Consider the following 21650-nt stretch of genomic DNA (forward strand, 5'->3'; position numbering starts at 1 on the left):
ATTTAGAAAGGGGCTTGCAGAAATGGGCTCATATGGGCCCAACAGATCTTCTAAAGGGGCACGGAGTTGTTGGGCTGGAAGGCTTTTGGGCTCACTACCAGCTAGGGGTGAAATCGGTTCACTTCGGTTCAGTTATGGTACAAACTGAAAACCGAGTTGAAAGTGCGGTTTTTGATGGAGGAGAACCAAAACCAAAACCAAAACTGAAACCGAAACCGAAACCAAACTGAGCCTGCTATTCCTTGGAGAACCGAATCATGGGCAGTTTGGTTTGAGTTTTTTCAGTTTTTAACCTATCTTTTTAATGTTCAATGGATTTTTTTTTTTTTTTCACAAAGGTTGTTGAGAACCTACTAGACCTTTTGTTTTTTCATAATGTGTCGTAATTATAACAAAATTGAATTTGTTAGACAGCCTAGACTGATGAGAACCTGCTGGTCCTGCTGGACCTTTTGCGAACATATGATTATGGAGAACTGATTGAGAACCTGCTGCTCCTACTGGACCCTTTAAATAATAATTGATATGGAGATATGAACGCATATTTTTTTTTTTTGTTCCTAGTTCCCATTAGCTCTTCTGTCGATCACTTTTGTCTCTCTTAGGTTCCCATAAACCAACATAGTGCAAATTACATATCAATTAACCAGAATGTCCCAATCCTTGGGAACTTCAATAATTAAGCAAGCAAATTCTTGGTCACTTTCTTAGTTAGGTCTTCCTGTCCCTAATTGCCCAAAATAAACAAACATTCAAAATAAACATGAAAATATCAAATATCCCAAATTACAAATAAAAAAACAAACATTAAAATTGTTCACCAAAAAATAAAATCATTGTTTAGAACTTTCAAAGAGTTGAAGTCATCCACATTCTTCAATAGTCAAAATTGTAGCTTCAATTCCCCTATATCCAAACAAACATCATTCTTCCTAATAAAATAAAGCAAATGAAAGTAATAACAAAATAAAATTAAATTGATGATCAATGTTTATAAAGAAATGAATGCATAATCTTACCAACAAATCATTGGTGGTGTCAATACTAGAAGAATTTGGGTCAAATTTATCAAATTCTGAAATCAATTAAAAATAAAAAGTTAATAAAATAGAGAAAATAGATACAAAACAGTAATTAGATAAAACAATTAGGAAGTGTAAAAAAGATAAACACTAAGAAATTATCTTTTATCTCTGTTGGAGGTTATTTATGTCTTTTAGCGTTATTTTGAGTGTGTTTAATTAATGAGAGTTAGTAAGGGTATTATTGTCGTTAGAATGTATTTAATTTGTATTATAAATAGAGGGAGAGACCTATCTCCAATTTAGGTCACTCACTTTAATCAAATCTTAATATGGTATCAGAGCGTGATCCAACCTAAACCCTATTCCCCTCAGCTGTCGCCGGAAAACAAAATTCCTGCGGCTGTCCATCCCTAATCTGCCTCCATCCTGTATTATTTCACAAGACCAACCATACACCCATAAATAGACCCCCCTGACGACTCAACCCACAAAACCCCATCCCCCCCACGTGCTCCCACGTGCTGGCCAAATGCCGGCAGGGCCGACCCCACGCACCGGCACGTGAGTGAAGTTCCGACCACTTTTTTCTTTTTTTTTTGTTTCCTCTGCCATGCTTTGATTCCTTCCCTAGACTATATTATCAAGCTGTTAGGCCAGTTTTTTGCTCAAAATTAACCTATTTTGATTATGTACTTGCGGCATTTTGTTAATTTCTATTCAAGGTTTGTCAAGGCTTCTTTGTGAGTTTCTTGGAGCTGTGGCGGCATTCATATGTTCAGTTGTGAGGCTGTGGCAGTGCTATATCCATTTGTGAGTTGTTCATCTCGTCCATGGTTTTGTTGGTGCTTCACATAGTTTGTGATTGTTCTGATTAGTTTTGATTGTTCTTTTTTTTTTTTTTTGGTGTGGTTGCTGATTTGTGAGTGTTGAGATGGAACCTATGAATCCCAAAAATTTGTTTCCTACATCACTGCCACAAATAACGTCTCAAAAGTAGGATGGAAATAACCATGTTCAATGGTCTAAGCTTGTTTGTATTTATTAGCAGGACTAGGGAAATTTGACCACTTGCTCCAATCTAATTCTTTTGATGAGAAGAGAAAAGATGTGTGGATTCAAGAAGATGTCTTGATTGTCTCCCTTTTATGGAATTTGATGGAGCCACAAATTGCACGGATGTGGATGCGTATGCATCTAGGTACGTGCAAGGAGATTTTGAGATTAGGTCAAACTTCTATACTCAAGTAACATTACACGTATGTATGATTTATCCCAGGAGTACTTTCAGTTAGAACAAGGAGATAGGAGTATTGCACATTATTTTGGAGAGATGAAGTGTATTCATGAGGATCTTAACGTTGTACAACTTATAATTGCCGATGTTCATAGGATACAAAAGCAAAGGGATAAGATGATAATTCTTCATGTTCTAGTAGACTTGAGACTTGAGTTTGAGGCAGTTCAGTCCCAGATAGTTAGTATTGTTGAGCTGCCATCATTTGCCGATATTTATTCTTGTGTTCTTTGTGCTTCCTTTAACACGCATTTTCCTACTGTTGGATTGGCTCTGAGAGGACAGCCTTTTGTACACAAGGTGATTCTAATTCTCTACCAAACAAGAAAAGTTACCGCAGTGGTTCGAGTGGTCGTAGTGGTAGAGATAGATGAGGTAGAGGTACTTCTCGAAAGTGCACTCATTGTGGACATAGTAATCATACTATTAAGCAGTGTTAGGATCTTCACAGCAAACCTTCACGTGTTGCCAATGCAACCACCACTGACTTCACACCTTTGGGGGTAGCCAATGCAGTCACTACCTACCCCTCACCTTTGGGGTTGAGGGGGAGGGGCAACGTACTGTATCCATGTTAGACGAAGAGTATTCCAAGTTTTAGCAGTTTAAGTGTCGCAACAAGTTTCACTTTCCAGTGCATCTCTTGCCCAAACAGGTAATAACACAGTATGCTTGTCATCCAGTACTTCTCGCCCAAGTCCTTGGGTCATAGATTTCGTTGCCACTGGTCATGTCACAAGTATAACTAGCTTTTTCCCCACTCTTCAATATCCTGCAAAATACCTTGTGTTACTTTGCTGATGGATCCGCTACTGCAGTCAAGGAAATTGGGACTGTAAATACCACTTTTGCTATTTCTCTTCCTTCTGTTTTATATGTTCCCAAATTTCCTTTCAATCTTATGTCCGTTAGCAAAATTACTAAATCCATGAATTGTTCAGTGACATTCTTCCTTGATTCTGTGGTTATTCATGATTTGAAGATGAGGAAGACAATTAGTGGAGGGCATGAAGGTAGTGGACTCAATCACTTTGAGCCACTATCTCCTTCTACTGCTTGCACTGCTGCTGCCACACCTTTCCAAATTCATTGTTGCCTAGGTCATCCTTCATTGGAAAAGTTAAATGTCTTGTTCCTAGTTTGAGTTATATGTCTAGTCTTGATTGTGAGTCTTGTCAGCTGGGAAAGCGCCATTGATTTCTTTTGCTTCCGGAGTCAATAAAAGGGCTACAAGCTCTTTTATGTTAGTTCATTCAGATGTCTAGAGTCCTAATAGAGTTGTGCCCAAGTTGAGTTTTTGGTTCTTTATAACCTTTGTGGATGATTATTCAAGAATGACTGTTATATTTAACAAAAGATCAATCTGAGTTATTTCATATTTTTTTTTGACTTTTGTTCTGAAATAAAGACTCAATTTGATTTCCCAATTCGAATACTTCGAAGTGATAATTCTAAAGAGTTTTTCAGTGCACACTTCACTACTTATATGACTCAATTTGGTATTGTTCATCAATCATCCTATGCCCACACTCCTTAACAAAATGGGGTTGCGGAGTAGGAAAATAGACATCTTGAAATCATTCGCACCTTACTTTATCAAATGCATGTACCTAAAGTGTTTTGGAGTGATGTTGTACTTACTTCTTGTTATCTAATCAACATAATTTCATCCTCTGTTCATAGTGGTAAAATTCCTTACTCCATTCTCTTTCCTAATTCACCTTTATTTTCTCTTCCTCCTCCTATATTTGGGTGTGTGTCCTTTGTTCATGGAGTGGATAAGTTTGATCCTCGTGCTTTATAATGTTTCTTTCTAGGCTACTCATATACTCAATAGGGATATCGTTGTTATAGCCTTGTGCTGCATTGCTTCTTTGTTTTTGCCAATGTTACATTCTTTGAGTCTACACCTTAATACACCTAGTCATTGAGCGCTTCTGAGCTCAATGAGTCTATTCCTTTGCCTAATCTTCCAAATTTTTACGTTGCTATTCTTGCCCAACCAACCATCTGAGTCTCCATGTAGTTTGAGTCCTTCTCATCGTCTTGATCATGCTAATTTGAAAGCATATTCACAACGGCATCTCCAAGGAAGAGAGTCCCCTCTAGCTTCTACTAACATTCCTTAGGTTTCCTCGTTGGATGATTGTACTTCCCATGATGTTGATCCTCCTATTGCTATTCGAAAAGGTAAATGCACATGTACTCAACATCCCATTTCCAACTATGTTTCTTATGACTCCTTATCACCCTCCAACTATTGTTTTGTTACTACTCTATCATCTACTACCCTTCTTAAATTTGTTTCAAAAGCCTTAGCCCATTCTGGGTGGAGGAATGCTGTGGTTGAAGAGATGGACGCTTTACATGACAATGATACTTGGAATTTGATACCTCTTCCTCCTGACAAGTTTGTAGTTGGTTGTCGCTAGGTTTACACTGATAAAGTCAACCTTGATGGTTCTATGGCTCATCTAAAGGTTCGTCTTGTTGCTAAGGGATACACTTAGGTGTATGATTTGGATTATTCTGATGCTTTTTCTTTGGTTGCCAAACTTACGTCAACACGTCTGTTTATCTCCTTTGCTACTACTTATCACTGGCCTTTGCATCAATTAGATGTGAAAAATGCCTTCTTGCATGGTGACCTTGAGGAGGAGGTTTATATGGAGCAACCACCTGGGTTTGTTGCTTAGGGGGAGACAAGCTTAGTGTGTCGGCTCAAGAAGGATTTATATGGTTTAAAATAGTCTCTTAGAGCATGGTTTAGTCATTTTCATGTTGTAGTACTTGAATTTGGTCCTCGATGGTGTGCTGTGGATCGTTCTGTGTTTTATCGTCATACTTTGTCAGGTAGGATCCCCTTGTTGTTTATCTGGATGATATTGTTATTACAGGTGGTGATGATAAAGGTATTCATAGTCTCAAACTTTTTCTATACATTAAGTTTCAGGCCAAAGATTTGGGACCGTTGAAATACTTCTTGGGTATAGAAGTATCTAAATCTCATATTGGAATTGTTTTGTCACAGAGGAAGTATGTTCTTGATCTATTGGATGATACTGACTTATTGGGATCTAAACTGGTTGATACTCCCATGGATCCTAACAGCAAGTTAATACAGGATATGGGTGATTTGCGACCTAATCCTAGACAATACCAGAGACTTGTTGGAAAGTATCTCACAGTCACTTGGCCGGATATATCTTTTTCAACAAGTGTTGTCAGTCCAATTCTGGATTCTCTGAGGACAAGTCATTGGGACGCAATTATCTGCTTCTTGAGATATCTCAAAGGTGCACCTAGTAGAGGTCTTTTATATCGTGATTAGGGTCGCACTTATATCTATTGATATATAGAATCACAGATGCAGATTGGGCTGGATCGCCTTCCAATTGTAGATCCACCACCAGGTACTGTATCCTGGTTGGTGGTAATTTGGTTTTTTGGAAGAGTAAAGAGCCAAACTGTGGTGGTAAGGTCAAGTGCTGAATCAGAGTATAGAGCTATGGCTCACACTGCTTTTGAAGTTGTCTAGTTGAAGAACATGTTGGAAGAATTGGGTTTTTCGCATTCTCAGCCTATGAAGTTGATGTGTGACAGTCAAGTTGCTCTTCATATTGCCTCCAACTCGGTCTTTTATGAGCGAACGAACCACATTGAAGTTGATTGCCACTTCGTTCGGGAGAGACTTGTGCAGAAGCTCATTTCAACTGCTTATGTGAAATTGGACATGTAGCTTGTTGATTTGTTTACCAAAGTGTTGGGAGGTGCTCGTGTTATAAATTCATCTGTAACTAGTTAGGAGCTTATGAATTTTATGCTTCAGCTTGAGGGGGAGTGTTAGAGGTTATTTATGTCTTTTAGTATTATTGTTATTAAGTGTGTTAATATATTAATTAATGAGAGTTGGTAAGGCTATTATTGTCATTAGAAGGTATTTAATTTGTATTACAAATAGAGGGAGAGACCTATCTTCAAGTTAGGTCATTCATTTTAATCAAATCTTGACAATATTTTTCAAGTTTATTAAGTTCTTCAAGGTTTTTTTCATAGTTAAGTAGTAGTGGTCAATTCCGTAACTAGTCTTAAGAAACATATAAGAGCCTTCACTATCTTAGGAGTCAATGATGTTCTGAAAGAATCAAGAACATGACCTCCTATGCTAATTGTAGACTCGCAGGCAACAGTAAATATGGGGACAGCCAAAACATCATGTGCTACTTGTGAAAGATAGGAAATCTCGGATGATTTATCTTCCACCATCCTAAAATATCAAATTCATGACTAGCATCTTCAAAGTCCTCAAAAAATGCCTATCAAGATCACTCTTGCCTTCCCCACCTTCTTTTTATGATCTATGCCTCTTGAATTTATCTACCATAAGCATCCTTATCTTCATTGATGGTTGCCTAGCATCCACCACACCACTAGAAGAAATAGAACCAATTTCAGAAGTTTTACCACTAGGTCCACTGCATTGCCTACGCCCATTTTTGTACTCATCAAACATTGCAAAAATAACATCTTTCACCTTTTTACTCAGAATTGAAGATGTAGGAGGAGAAAGCAATTGAAAAAGGCCCTACTCCATATACTCTAAATTATATCAAGGATCAAGAACCGTGGCAACAAACATCATCATGTTAAGTTTTTTCGGATTCCCCCAATAATCATCATATTTATGTTTCATCTTGAATGCCGTTTCACTTAATTCAAAATCATCACTATTGCACCAGTCTTCCAATAAAGCATTAACCATGCAAATTTCATTGAAAAAAGTATTAAAAGTCACATAATTAGGACTAGAAATATGCAAAGTGAATACATAGAAATATTCTAAGAATTGCATTGTCCTCCTCACATTATCCAATCATCTTCCATTGGCTTTCCTTTTCCACTATCTCTCGAAAGATCAAATGCAAAGTCTCGATCCTTTTCATCATATCTATAGAACACTTTTTGAAATTTTTGAGCGGTGTCCAACATAATGTATGTGGAATTCCATCTAGTAGGCACATCCAAATTTACAATTAACCTTCTCCTCATCTACACATTCTTTAAATTTTTCAGTTCTACTTGGTGATTGCCTAATATACTTCACTGCCTGCCAAATTCAAAGTACCGAATCTCCCACAAGTTTCAATCCATCTTGCACAACTAAATTTATTATGTGCAACGCACCTCATGTGCAAGAACTCACCATTGAAAACACTACCCTTCCGATTGTTCACCTCCTCTTTAAGTAACCAATGGTTGTACCATTAGAGCTCACATTATCCACTGTAATTGTGTAAACTTTATCTATTCCCCAATCTAACAGAGCTTCCTTAATAGCAAAACCTAACAATTCACCTCGATGATTACGAATTGGATCAAAGCTCAAAATTCCTTTTTTAACCTCCATTCATTGTCAACAAAATACAAAGTCAAACACATTTAACTAACATTCTGTAAAGAAGTCCCAAGTGTCTGTTGTGAGGCAAAATCGTTGAGAATTATGTTTCAAAAATTTTCTCAATTTTTTTTTTCTTTCCCATGTAAAAGAAGACAATCCTAGTCACTGTCGCTTGTGATGGAACCTTAAATCTAGGTTCCATGAGGTTACAAAAATATTTAAAGCCTTGGCCCTCCACAAATCTAAATGGTTGTTCATCCACTATCACCATATATGCCATGGCCTTTCTAAGAACACCCAGATCATATTTTTGGCATGTTAATTTTTTTTCCTTTCATTTTTGTTTCTAGTTTGGAGTTAATTTGTGATTGAGTACAATCATGGGGTCTCCTATAGGGATACTTAGCACATGTATTCAAGTGATTCCACAAAACTCTTTTTCAATTTCTTCGTGAATCAGCATAAAATGATTTTGGGCAATATTTATATTGAGCTTTTACCTATTGAGTATCATCAATACATAATCTAGTAAAATGGTCCCATACCTCTGATCTTGATCCAAACTTTCTTTTATCACCTAACTTTGTTCTAAAGTAGCAATATTATCTCCTGATTCTGCATCCACGCTTGGGCTTAGACTTGGGTTCGAGCTTGAACAAGAAGTTGCATTGAGACTTGTGTTTTCCTAGTTTCAGACAATTGTAAAATTCACGTGTAATTGCAAATTCATTAGATTTGACGTGGCAATAAAAGAGAACAAGACCCAATGATCAATGAAATAAACGATATGACATAAAAAAGATAAAAAAACAAACAGAAGTAATATACATAGTGCAAAAAAACTCATTTTCAATTCAACACAGAGACAACAATAGGAGAGAACAAGACCTGCACACGAAACCTAATGATCAGTGAAATAAACAGTATCACATAGAAAATATAAAAAGCAAACAAAAGTAATTTACATAGTGCAGATTTCGTTCTAAATTCAACACATAATGGCAAGCATCATGATCGGGAAAACAAACAATCATATAATAATTAGAAATGGAATATGTGTCAATTTGTCATACTCATACCCCCAACTACAAAAGATTGAGGAAGGCACACGTAAAATGGAAAAAAATAAAACAAGAAAGACAACTTTGTTTCTGGCCATGTGTACATATTTCATGTCTGTGTGTGGTGAAGATATATATGACTAACTGATGAGTGTATTAAATATATATAGATACACATTGGCATTGTGGTTTGTGTTGTACTGCAAGTAAGCTGGTAGCTAGCTAGGGATACAAGGCTGCACATTTTTTAGACAAGTGAATGTAAAACTTTACGTTCACTTTAATTATGGAAAACTCAGAATAAAGAACATTCAACCCTTTATTTATTCTGACTGCCCTCTTGTTTACAAAGAAAACTTTACATATTCTAATAATTTGTTGATACACACGTGTTTTAATTTTACATATCAAAGTTCTAATTAATGCTAGTTTGGACCACAAGCTTATCCATAGTTGAAATGAATACCAATTTGGACCACAAGCTTAACCACCACATTACTCATCCAACCCGTGAAACTTCACCAAAAGTTTGAATTTTTGTGTTGTGTTTGGAAGCCGGGGAGACAAGTGATCACTTGTTTTTGCACTGCAGGGTGGCTAGGTAGCTTTGGGTTTTTCTCTTTTCAGTCTTTGAGGAGGCACTGGTGATTCCTGAGAATGTTGATGTTTTCCTAATGGTATGTTATGAAGGATTTGGGAGGAGTAAGTCGGGGAAAATTTTACGGAGATGTACAAATTTTGACATTTTTTGGACTTTGTGGGTTGAAAGGATTGTGTTGTGTTTGTGTGGCTCTTATACTTGGTGGGGTTCATAAACAAAAGAAGAAAAGCATATGGGTGTGCTGTGCAGCAAGCACTCGTCGATGAGTATCTCTTTCGTCGACAAGTGAGAGCAGATAAAAATCTCAGACATGAATTCTTGAGAGTCTCGACCAAGAGCTCAACTAGGCTCGACTAGGTCAACTCGTCCCCTAAAATCTTAGATATGAATTCCTGAGAGTCTCGAGCAGGAGCTTGACTAGGTTGACGGTTGCGAGAAAAATTTCAAATTTTGAATTGGAACATTGGAACAGTTGGGTATTTGGAGGGAAACCTCCGTGGGGTTATTATATATGTCATTTTGGGCATATTGTGAAAAAAAAGATGGAGAGAAGATCATTGTATACCATTGTATTGTGTAATCTTTAGTCTTCATGGTGAAATCTTTCTCGATTGCTCACGTGAATGTAGACTTCGCCGAAACACGTAATTCCTGGTGCCGTTGCTCTTATCTTTGTTTTCTTCATATTGCTATGGTTCTGGAAATATTCTGTATTCACCATTTAGATTGTTGTAAGTGTATGTTTGATCCTTTAAACAATATTACATATTCCGCTGTGCATTGTTTGAGACGCATTAATTTTACAACAACCGGTATCAGAGTGAAATTGTAATTGTCTCTGAATCTTCTTCCGCGAAATTTGATGTTGTTAATTTTGATGGAACCGGAAATCTCGGTTTGTGGCAGAGAAGGGTGAAGGATCTTGTGGTGCAACAAGGTCTGGTGAAAGTCTTATACAGAACTCAACTAGATAGCATGGTTGCAGTGACTTGGAATGAATTGGGAGCAATCATTCGATGTTGTTTGGCTAATGATGTGTTGTATCACGTCATGGATGAGGATTCTTTGGCATTGGTTTGGCGAAAATTGGAATGCTGATATATGTTTAAGGGTTTGTCAAAATCTGTAAGTGTAGTGGAGCAAGATTCAGAATGTAGTGATAAAGATATACTATGTGTTTCATCCGGTTCGGAGTGCCTCATGGGTGATTCTTGGATCTTAGACACCGGATATTTTTATCCTAGAAAATGGTTTGACACTTATAGGTCAGTTTATGCTGGTTGTATTTTGATGGAAAATGATATTTCATGCAAAATATTTGTTATTGGAAATGTCAAAATCTGAATGTATGGTGGTGTTGTAAAAATCATATGTTATATAAAGCATGAACTGGGTCTAAGTTCATTGGGTACTTTAGACTTTAATGGATATTGTTACAAGTTAGAATGTGAAGAAATGAAAATGTGTGAAGGCGACTTGATAGTGATGAAAGGAGAAAAAGTAGCAGGAAATATCTATGCACTGCATCATGTTACGATTGTAGGTGGATCTGCAGCTGTTGAATCCGAGTCAGGTATCTTGTGGCATATGCGGTTAAAGCATATAGGTGACTACATGTATTTAGATGTTTGAGAACCGATGATGATAGTATCATAGGATAGACATATGTATTTCATGGGTTTATCACGAAGGGTCTTGGTGTACTTCATGCAGTGGCTTAGGTGGAGAACCAGACCGGGAGAGAGATTCTTAAGTCAGACATTGGGGCTGAGTACGTTGGTTTTGTTCAAGGAGTATTGTGAGCAGGGTAGAAGACTATGCAGGGCTTGTAGGGTACTTCTTGGTGAAGTTAGTGAGTATGACGCGTTTCTCGTGTGACCGATCGCCAAAGGTATCTTTAGATGGGAAAGTTGCAGATGAATTGTGGGCAGATTTTGCAGTAGACTACTCGGTTGTGAGTGGATGTCCACTGGTGCACTATTCTAGTGATGAAGGATTTAGGCTTGGTGATATGTTTGCGCAGTACACTTTTTTTGGGGTATAAGAAAGGTAGGTTAAAGTTGGGTGATCTTGTGGTAGACAAAGAGGTGATCGAGGACATGATTTTTGTTGATGAAGTCATGGGACAGCGTACTTAGGTAAAGGAAGAGAAACAAATGCTAGAAAATTGCGGTAGCAGCAATCATGTTATGTAGGTGGAGTTAGGGACTCAGGGCAGAAATGCGGGGAGTTCTTTCTTGGGTCAACAGTATCACGGTATGAATGGGCGTGTGATGCAGGTGGAGCTATAGACTCAGGGCAGAGATGGCATTGGTCATATTGCATGGAGTTTTTAGTTGGGGAGACCAGCAGAGTCACGGTGAGCCCATGTACACTATCATACCACCATTCAGTTATAAATTTGACATTCTGGTGTTTTATGTATTCATTACTACCAGTAGCAAGGTTTATATTATTTTTCAAGTTGTAATGCATGGCAAAGGGAAAAAATATGTGGATGAGTGCTATGGTGGAGAAAATGGAGGTATTGCATATGTACCAGGTATGTAAGTTGGTGAGGCTTCCAGTGTGGAAGAGGGTGATAGGATGCAGTGGAGTGATATATCTATTGTGTGTGAATGACATGTTATTGGCTGGTAAGGCTTTAACTGAGGCTAATCAGTTGGGAATCAGTTGGGAACTCTGTTGAAGTTTTTGACATGAATGTGTTCGGTACGACCAAGATGAGTTTTGGTTTGCTGATTCGCATGGACAAAACTGCAGGGAGATTAGTGTTATCTCAGGGTGGTTTTGTGAAAAGGGCTACAGGGAGATTGGTGTTATCTCAGGGTGGCTTTATGGATGGAACTGCAGGGAGACTTTGTTTGCTGTCTTAAGGGGGTTCTGTGGAGAATCGTTATGGAATGTCTACTGCTTGGTACCCAGGGACTTCAGTTGTGCAATGGGGTGTTTCAGTAGACAACAAAGTGAACCGTTAGTTATTAGTTTTGTTGAAGACTATGCAGGGCTTTGGTGATATAAGACGTGCATCAGTTTTTGTGTTTACTGTTGTGGGATGGTCTTATTGGAAGCCTAAGGTGAAGTCCTTGGGTGTTGCATCTACAACCGTATCGGGGTTGATAGTAGAAGCTGAATTTGTCATCGGCAAGTTCAAGCAGCGTTGCTTGGACTTGGTGTTTATTTACAAGTGCTAGAAGGGAGACGGTCCCAACTGAACATTCTAAGTTCAAGGTGGAGAAATCAGATATGTTTTTTTCAGGTTTTCTTAAGGGGTGTATAATCGTCAAGGTGGAGATTGTTGTGTTTGTGTGGCTTTTATACTTGGTGGAGTTCATAAACAAAAGAAGAAAAACATATGGGTGTGCTGTGCAGCAGACACTCATTGATGAGTATCTCTTTCGTCGACGAGTGAGAGCAGATAAAAATCTCAAACATGAATTCCTGAGAGTCTCGACCAGGAGCTCGACCAAGTCAACTCGTCCCTTAAAATCTCAAATATGAATTCCTGAGAGTCTCGACTAGGAGCTCGTCAATGAGTATCTTTTTCGTCGACGAGTGAGAGCAGATAAAAATCTTAGACATGAATTCCAAAGAGTCTCGACCAGGAGCCCGACCAGGTCAACGGTTGCGAGAAAAATTTCAAATTTTGAATTGGAACGTTGGAACGGTTGGGTATTTGGAGGGAAATTTCCGTGGGGTTATTATATATGTCATTTTGGGCATATTGTGAAAAAAAAGATGGAGAGAAGATCATTGCATACCATTGTATTGTGTAATCTTTGATCTTCATAGAGAAATCTTTCCCGATTGCTCCCGTGGATGTAGGCTTTGCCAAACCACGTAATTCCTGGTGTCGTTGCTCTTATCTTTGTTTTCTTTATATTGCTATGGTTGTGGAAATATTCTATATTTACCATTTAGATTGTTGTAAGTGTATGTTTGATCCTTTAAACAATATTACATATTCCACTGTGCATTGTTTGAGGGGCGTATTTTCACAACTGATTGCAAGGATTTTCGACAGCAATATAAATTATGTGAATTTTCTTTGAGATAAGAGTTACTTTCGGGGCTTCTTTTCTGATTCATTCTTTGGGTTTATTTCAAAGAATGTTATTATTGGATCTTCCAAGGGATTGGAGAGGGGCTTGTTGTACTTTTTTTTTTTTTTTTTTTTTCTTTTGATTTCTTTGCTTATTATTATTATTATTATTATTATTATTATTATTATTATTATTATTATTATTTATTTATTTATTTATTTATTTATTTTTTTAAGTAAAGGAAGATTTCTCATCCCCCTTTCTGCGTAATTCTTTTTTTCTTCTATGCATTAATGAAATTTCTTTTTCTATCCAAAAAAATAGTCTTGTTTTCATTTCACTCGGCAGTTAAGGAGTATGGGATGCGTTATATCCTAGTTGGAAAAGGGAAAAAGTACAAACTGCAGGACAAGAAATCCTCTAGAAGAAGACACTGAGAAAAATACTATAAAAAAACTAAGAAGAATGAAAACTAAAAAATAATAAAAGCAAACTACTATAATTGGTATTACTTCTTAAGAAACCTCCTCATCAAAGCTCCTCCATCATAACTTATAGCTGGGGATTATTTTAGGTTAATTCATAAACACAGTGTTGAGTCAAGCATTTTTATCCATTACTATTGTTTTTACTCTTGAATGATTATGTTTTTCTGGTTCTAATAAATTAGCATAAGGCCTTGCAAGGAATCAACCCTTAGGTTGTGCTTGGGAGTATGGATTTCATGCCTCAAGTTTGGATTTATGTGAAATTGAATAAAACTTGGTACAATTTTGTATTGATTTGATCCAAATCCACACACCCAGATTGAAGGTCCAAACTCCAAGCTCTGAAACATGGGGTTAATTTTCCCTTTTTTGTTGCTTTTGTAATTGTGTGATGCCCTCTTTGTCTTGTAGGAGTCCCGTAGACGCTTTGACAAATCCATACATGCTTATGATCAGGTATTGGAGATCTCATTGCTCAACCTGATACTTGTTTTAACTATGTGTATATTAGGCATGCAAAAGTACAGATGAAGTAGTGGATTTGAGAAACATCTGCCTTAACAGTCAACAAAGGTCACTTTAGCCAATATATGTTCCTTGTGGTGCATCACATGATGAAGAGTGCACATAGATTCTAACATTCAAATTTACATGCGCACAGACACACATATTAGGAATGGATTTTAACTCGCTTGTATTATTTGTCTACAACTAGTCTTCTCTACATGCAAATCTACTTAATCTTAAGAATTGATAGTTCTTGTATTGAATATTGTTAGAATACCGTTTTACCTAGAAGCTTAAGCTGGTAGGCTGTGGGCCAACAATGTATATCAAGCTTTGACACTCCCCAGCCTGATTGCAAGTGGAGAGATATATTAACAATAAATAGCACCCATTATAGGGGATAGGATCATTTTTATCTACTGCAGAAGAAACATGGGCAACGAGACTCTAACCCGTAAACTCCTGTAACCATAGTTATGATACCTAAAAGCTGAAGCTGTTAACTTGTGGCCAACACTGTATATCAAGTTTTAAAGTATACACGCACACACACGCACACACACACACGCACACGCACACACACACACACACACGCACACACGCACACACACACACACACACGCACACACGCACACATATATATACATATATATATATATGTGTGTGTGTGCATGTGTGTGCGTGTGTGCATGTGTGTGCGTGTGCATGTGTGGAAGCCATATGAGGAAATCAGCTCTAACTCTAAATCAATCATTTAGAAAGTATGTGTGGATGCGAGAAGCTTAAGAAAGAGATGCCACTAGAACCTGAATTTATGCTGAAACTGCTTAAATATCTTATCTCGTATGTCTAAAGAATTGTATTCTTTGATCTTTTCTTCTTGAAACTCTGTCCACTTTTCCCTCGGCAATAAAATGTACTTCTGACCTTTTGCAAAAGAGGAAAAAATGTGAAGTAGATGATATTCTAAGACAGAGAAAAAAGAAGAAGGGAATAACACCTTCCAGTCTGTCTAAATTAATGAACAAATAAAGTATAATTGAATTTTATGTTTTCGATGGTATTATGTTCAAAATTTTAAGTATATTTATTTCCTGTAAGTTTGGTGGTTAAGGCTTAGCTGAGTTGTGCTGACTTCATTCCATGAACCTTTAAGGCTGTAACTAGCTAATAATTGGATCAATTTTTACTTAAAAATTGAAACAAGTGCATCATGTTATCTATCGTGTTGTTAAAAAGTGTATATTTTTATTCTGGAAATGTGAAGGACAAATTGATTTCATGCTTTACATGCAATTTAATTTTTACTAGATTGGAAGGAAAGAACAGAGAAATTTCTTGACTGTAGAGCTTTCTAATCTTTCATGGTTCATAGTGTTCTTTATAGATATATGAAACTTGTGAAGAGTGATTCATAAATTGCATCTAAGATTTTCTATTTTATTCCATTCAAACTGGAATCAGCGAAATGGCATAGGTAGTTGGAATTTTTGAATCTTGATCAATTTCTAAACTCCACCACTGTAAGCACCACTACCAACTTTAGTGGTGCAACAATTATGGTGATGACCATACTTTGAAGCAATGATTCCCCTCCAAAGGTCGTTCTTCTTCTTCATCAATCTCCAAAGCCATTTCCCGAGGAGGGCTTTGTTGATAGTAGAGAGATATTTAAGCATAAGCATCTGTTATGAATAGGTGTTTTATTTATTTTTATAACAAAATAAATTCATCAGATAGAATAAGAATGTACAGTCAAGAGGAGAGGAATCTCCTTAATAAAGTCTGGGAAACCCCAGGGGAAACAAAATAAGAAAACCAGAAAGTGTGAAAAACAACCCAAGGAATTCAGTGTATCCGAACAGGTCAACAGCGAATGCCAATCCCGCTGAATGTCTGAAAAGCATATCTCCTTGAAATTACCATTACCCATGCTCCTCAGAGAAGCCACAAAATGAATCTTCTCCCGCACCAACCAATCTGCTAATTTCTTCCCTGAAAATTATGCAAGTTCCTTCAACAAACCCCAAAATACTGAAAATAAAGCACTAATCCATAGCCCCTCATTTGATTGATGTGATACTTGAAACCCAACCCTGAGCTCCACCAAATGAATCTTCTTTGAATGCCTTCTAATCTTCTAGCAACTGAGTAAGGTGTGGGGAAGAGGGAAATATAATAGAGTGGGAGATTATGCAAGGTGCTCTTGATGAGGGCTAGTCTCTCTCCATTTGGCAGTTAGTTTCTTTTACAAGCAGCGAACATCTTGAATCTTTCAATGATGGGGTCCCAAACTCCTTTGTCTTTGAATTGGTTCCATTAAGGAGATAAAGGTAGGTAATAGGAAAAGGCCCCAGCTTGCATCCCAAAAAACCAGCTAGGAGAGGCCCTCTTATGCTGTCCCCAACTGGAATAATTTCACTCTTACCCAAATTCACCTTTGAGCCTGAAACTGCTTCAAACCCAAGCAGAATGCATCTAAGGTCAAGTATTTGATGAGGATCTTCTTCACTGGAAGTGATGGTGTCATCTGTGAAAAGAAGATTGGAAATTTCCACTTCACTCCCACTCTTCCCTACATTTTGACTTTGAGAAGTCCTTTAGTAGCTTTATTTAACCCAAGGCTTAGCTGATGCAGGGCAGCATCAAGGATATGAAGTCATGAGGATGTAGGAGAAGAGAAGGGAAGAAGAAGGAAGAGAGAGAGAGAGAGAGAGAGAGAGAGAGAGAGGAGATACAAGGGGGAAAATCACATGTTCAATCAATTGAAATTCATCGACAACTACCTGCAACATGCCTTTCATACATTATTTATAAGAAACCTCTAACACATGAAATTACACATATACCCCTTAAAGCTACATTACATTACTAGCAAGCCGTCAAATACACATAATCTTATACAAATTAAATTGAACACATGATTAACTACTAAGTAAACCAAATAATCTATTGACCCAATTCTTCTTAATTATTCTCCAACACGGATCTTCCCAAGATCTTGCTTCTTGTCCAATATCTAATCTCTCCCAGTTAGAAAAAATTCAGCCTTGAATTTTGAAATGGATTAAAAGTAAGATGCGAACTTTGAAAAGTGGCAATCTAACATGGCATCATAGGGAGAATTCTTTGCAATGCTCTCCTCTTGACTCCTCTGAGACAGCGAGCTTGGCAAGAATCTCCTCATCCCTTTCTCCTAAATCCTACTCCATGAAACCTCCCCTCATTCCATACCCTAACCCAGAAACGAAACCCAAATATCAACAAAATCACAGCTTTTGAATCTATTTCTCTTTTGCTTCCAGAGATTTCTTTTAGCAACCAGAAAACTCAACCATCAATCACTCGTGTCTTCCATTGGCAAGTCCTCCTTGGCAACTAGTGATTGTTTGACTTTCAGCTGAGAATACCTTCATTGCACTTTCTAGTATTCTTATCAACACCATTCACCCTTCGGATTCTAGAATATGTTAGGATTAGTGGGAGGGCATTTAGATAATATAAGGTAGATGTTCATGTGGGGGAGGACATTCTTCTGTTAAGGTGGAATGAAAGGTCTTCTGTGCGAATCCTTTAGAGCCACCGATTTTCTGGATTCCAGAGTTCATCGTTCTTTGATTTCTTGGTTGGTACTAATCATTCCTTTCCACTCTACAAAGTACAAAGTAATTTGGAAGGTCAAAATACCCCCTAAAATCAAAGAATTTCTTTGGTTGGTTGTGTTTAATAGGATAAATACTAATTACTTGCTGCAGATGAGGAGATCTTTAAAGGCTCTATCACCCGATATTTTTATGTTTTGTTTTGGATTGTTCATAATCTGTTTCTCATTTTTTATTGCATTGCGATTTGAATGGAAGGTTGGGAATAAGCTATTTAATTGTTTTGGAGAGAGTTGGGTTTGCCCAAGAATAGTGGAGTTCTTGGCAATATCTTTTGTGGGGTTTGGTAGGAGGAAGGAAGGTATTGCATTATGGAATTGTGCTTTATTTGTGGCGTTATGGGGATTGTGGAAGGAACATAATCTACGTATTTTATTAGGGAAGAAGTTCTTGCATTGGTTGGTGTGGGAGAAAGTGCTTTTTATGTTCTTTGTGGTGTGTGAGCAATGGAACTTTTAAGGGGATGTGTTTGATAGATGTTTAGCAGGATTGGAAGTCACTTCCAAAGATGTGCTGATTTGAGCTTGCTGTTTTTTTCTGTGTTTACCTTTTATGTTTTGTTTTGTTTTCTGGGGATTTCCAGATTTTGTTCAGGAGATGCCTTGTCTCCTATTTGTACATTCTTTCTTTATCTAATGAATTTCTTTTTCTATATAAAAAAAATCTATGGATTATTATTAAGTCATTGGGGTTGATCTGCGTAGGGAGCTGTCACGGTCCCACATCAAATGTGTACTAGGGAGATCTTGGGCTTATAAGGAGGGTTTCGGTTCCAACTAAGTGAGATGCTTTTTATAGGACAAACACGTGAGGTCAGTGGGTCAAAGTGGATAATACCTCACCGGAGTTGGACCCAGGACTGTTACATTTGGTATCTGAGCCTTCCTGGGGGTACTATCATGTGAGTAGATCTGCCTTGGGGGTACTATCATGTGAGTAGATTTGCCCTGGGATACTATCATGTGAGTGGATCTTACGCAGAGGTGTAAGCCACTTTGACGAGAACATCAAGAGATCGGACAAGAGGGCTTGTCGTGGTCTCACATCGGATGTGTACCAAGGAGATCACGCTGACAAGGATGTCACACATCAGATGTTTACTAGGGAAATCATGCTGACGAGGACATCGGATATTGGATGGGAGAGCCTATCATGGTCCCACATCGGATGTGTACTAGGGAGATTTTGGGCTTATAAGGAGGGTTTGAATTCCAACTAAGTGAGGCGCCTTTTATAGGACAAACTTGTGAGGCCAGTGGGCCAAAGCAGACAGTACCTCACTGGAGTTGGACCCAGTACCATTACAGGAAGTGAGGAATTGACGACCTTAATCGAGGAGGATTGTATCTTAACAGCGAAGGTGCATGGGTCTTGGTCAAGCTGTGTTCCAATGGTAAAGGGAGATTCCATTGTTTAGAGAAGGGATTTGTAGGATGAAATCATCACATTTTGTGCATCCCTGAGAGCAAAAACAGCAAAGGCTGGAGAAGCTTGTTCAAAATATGGCAAAGTTCTCACAGTCAGATGCATAGAGTTTGACTCCTTGAACCTAATAGGCCATGAAGGGTTAGGGACAAAGCAGAGCTGGGATTCGAGATAGTCAAAGAAACACACCTTTGCTGAGGTGGTTAATAATGCGCTGGTGATTGGGTGGAGAGAATCGGGAAGACATGATTTGGAATCCCGTGATATCATGAATGAAATAATCACTTCCCTTACTAGTCCAGTTTCTAAGCCAACTACTAATTATAATTCTAGGCCTGGGAGAGGGAGGTTTGGGCCTGATCCTAGTGGGCATGCTGGGTTAGTCACTAAATGGGTAAGAAAAGATAAAGAGGAAATGGGTTAAGTCCATTTAAACAAGGTGAAGGGCCTTCTATAGAAGAAAAGAAACCAGGTTTGATAACCCAAATCCAAGTGAGAATTTGAAATTTTGGAGATGTAGGTACTGAGGACAGAAACCTGGCAGAGACTGGAATGTCTTGGTTAGAAGCATGGTCTTAAATTTCCACGAAATTGTCTAAATTTTTGTCAAAATTTCCGATTTCCATCACCTTCAAAATCGAAATGACATTCAATTTCTATCTTGCATAATTTTTGTCGAAATCTCAACGAATCATCTAAAATTTATCGAATTCTCGAAAATTTAGCAAAACTTGTTGAAATTTTAACTATACGATGAAATTTCGTCAAAGTTCAAATGAAAAATTTAGGAGTGAAGTGAAATTTCTATCTTAATTTATTTTATTGAAAGAAAATATTATTACAAGTGCTCATATGAAAAAAATAAACTTACAGTAACATTTTATTTAACCATTCATGTCTAAATCACCATTATTTGTATAATAAATAATATTTAAATAATTTATGAATTTCATTAGTATTAACTAAATATGTTTAATGTACACTATCTTACAAATAAGTTTGATACACATACTATTCTACAATTTTTCCACCTCATACAAAATATGGATGTATTTAATTTGCAATATATCAGTCCTAAAACTTATATTAATATGTTTGTTAACCATTTCTAAAGTTTCACAAAGTATTCCATGCTTTACTACTAATTTATGTTATTTTTTCAAATCAAAATCGATATTGACATTGAAATCGAAATTTTTGTCGAAATTTCCGTACTTTTGGAGCTTCGAAATTTGAGTCAAAATCGAAATTTAAGACCATGGTTAGAAGTTAGTTCAGAAGAAGATGAATCTAGCGATATTAAAAAGAAGGGTTTATTACAGGAAAATAAGATTGATTTTATTGCAGTTCCTATTTTGAGGATGGGGGAGGAGAAGGGTGATAAAGTTGAAAGGGGATGCAGAGTCTTTAGTTGTAAAACTCCCAAATAGTGACAAAAAAGGCGAACAAGAATTTAATTCACACAATAGAAAGATTTATTCCCATTCAAAAAATTGGCTCATAGCATCCAACAGAAGTTGTAGAGACTCAAGGGGAAGAAATTAGTGAATTTGAGGCAAATTCAAATTCAGAAGACTACCTAAGCAACTTCTACGATTTTGACTATGGGTTGCTAGTTGACCAGCTGAGAGGCGAGTTAGAAATGGAAGAAGAAGACAAATGGGCAGAATTTTCAAGAGGTCTTTGTTTATATGAAAGGGAGGGAGAAATAATATGGAGTGAGAAACCCTTAAATGGAATTCAGCATATAGGAGAAGAGAGTTCTCTAATGTCCTTGACACGGGGCAAGGGTTAGAAGATTTTGCTAAGCACAGCTTAGACCAAAATACAGCTTTGTTTGAAAGAAGGGGGGGGGGGGGGGCCGTCTTTGTCCCTTGTTCCTAAGCCCATTCCTAATAAGGTGGATGTTGTTGCTATTCCTTTTGATATTGGGAAGGGTAATGATGAAGAGACAACAATTCCATCAGATGATCTGAATTCTTCAGAAGCCGGAAAATATTTTCTTCCTCTTCCTGTTTAGTCCTTTTCTCCTTTTGATGTTTTATGCAATAAAGAGGGTTTCGCTAGTAGTAGTGCCTTTGATTTTGGTCTAGAGGATAGTAAGAGGGACTATAAAGAACTAAACGAACTTTTGAATGGCATAGGT

At 37.4% G+C, this 21650-nt stretch overlaps 1 protein-coding gene across 12 annotated transcripts in view; it reads left to right on the forward strand.

Annotated features, from left to right (window-relative positions):
- Nucleotides 1–21650, forward strand: part of LOC131154260 (ADP-ribosylation factor GTPase-activating protein AGD4-like) — a 132081-nt gene that overhangs the window by 19820 nt on the left and 90611 nt on the right. For 8 of the 12 annotated variants that reach the window (XR_009136400.1, XR_009136399.1, XR_009136401.1 and 5 more), the window contains one exon: nt 14322–14366. The exons of 3 other annotated variants lie outside the window; for them this stretch is intronic. Coding sequence is in view for 5 of the 9 variants with exons in the window: in XM_058106918.1 (XP_057962901.1) it covers nt 14322–14366 (45 nt within the window). In the remaining 4 variants the exon portion in view is untranslated. Of the gene's footprint in view, nt 1–1742; nt 1836–14321; nt 14367–21650 lie in introns of those variants that run through there. One more of the 12 variants, XM_058106924.1, reaches the window with a different exon arrangement.

The sequence above is a fragment of the Malania oleifera genome, chromosome 4 (genome assembly GCF_029873635.1).
Source record: "Malania oleifera isolate guangnan ecotype guangnan chromosome 4, ASM2987363v1, whole genome shotgun sequence".
In the NCBI taxonomy this organism is placed as follows: Eukaryota; Viridiplantae; Streptophyta; class Magnoliopsida; order Santalales; family Ximeniaceae; genus Malania; species Malania oleifera.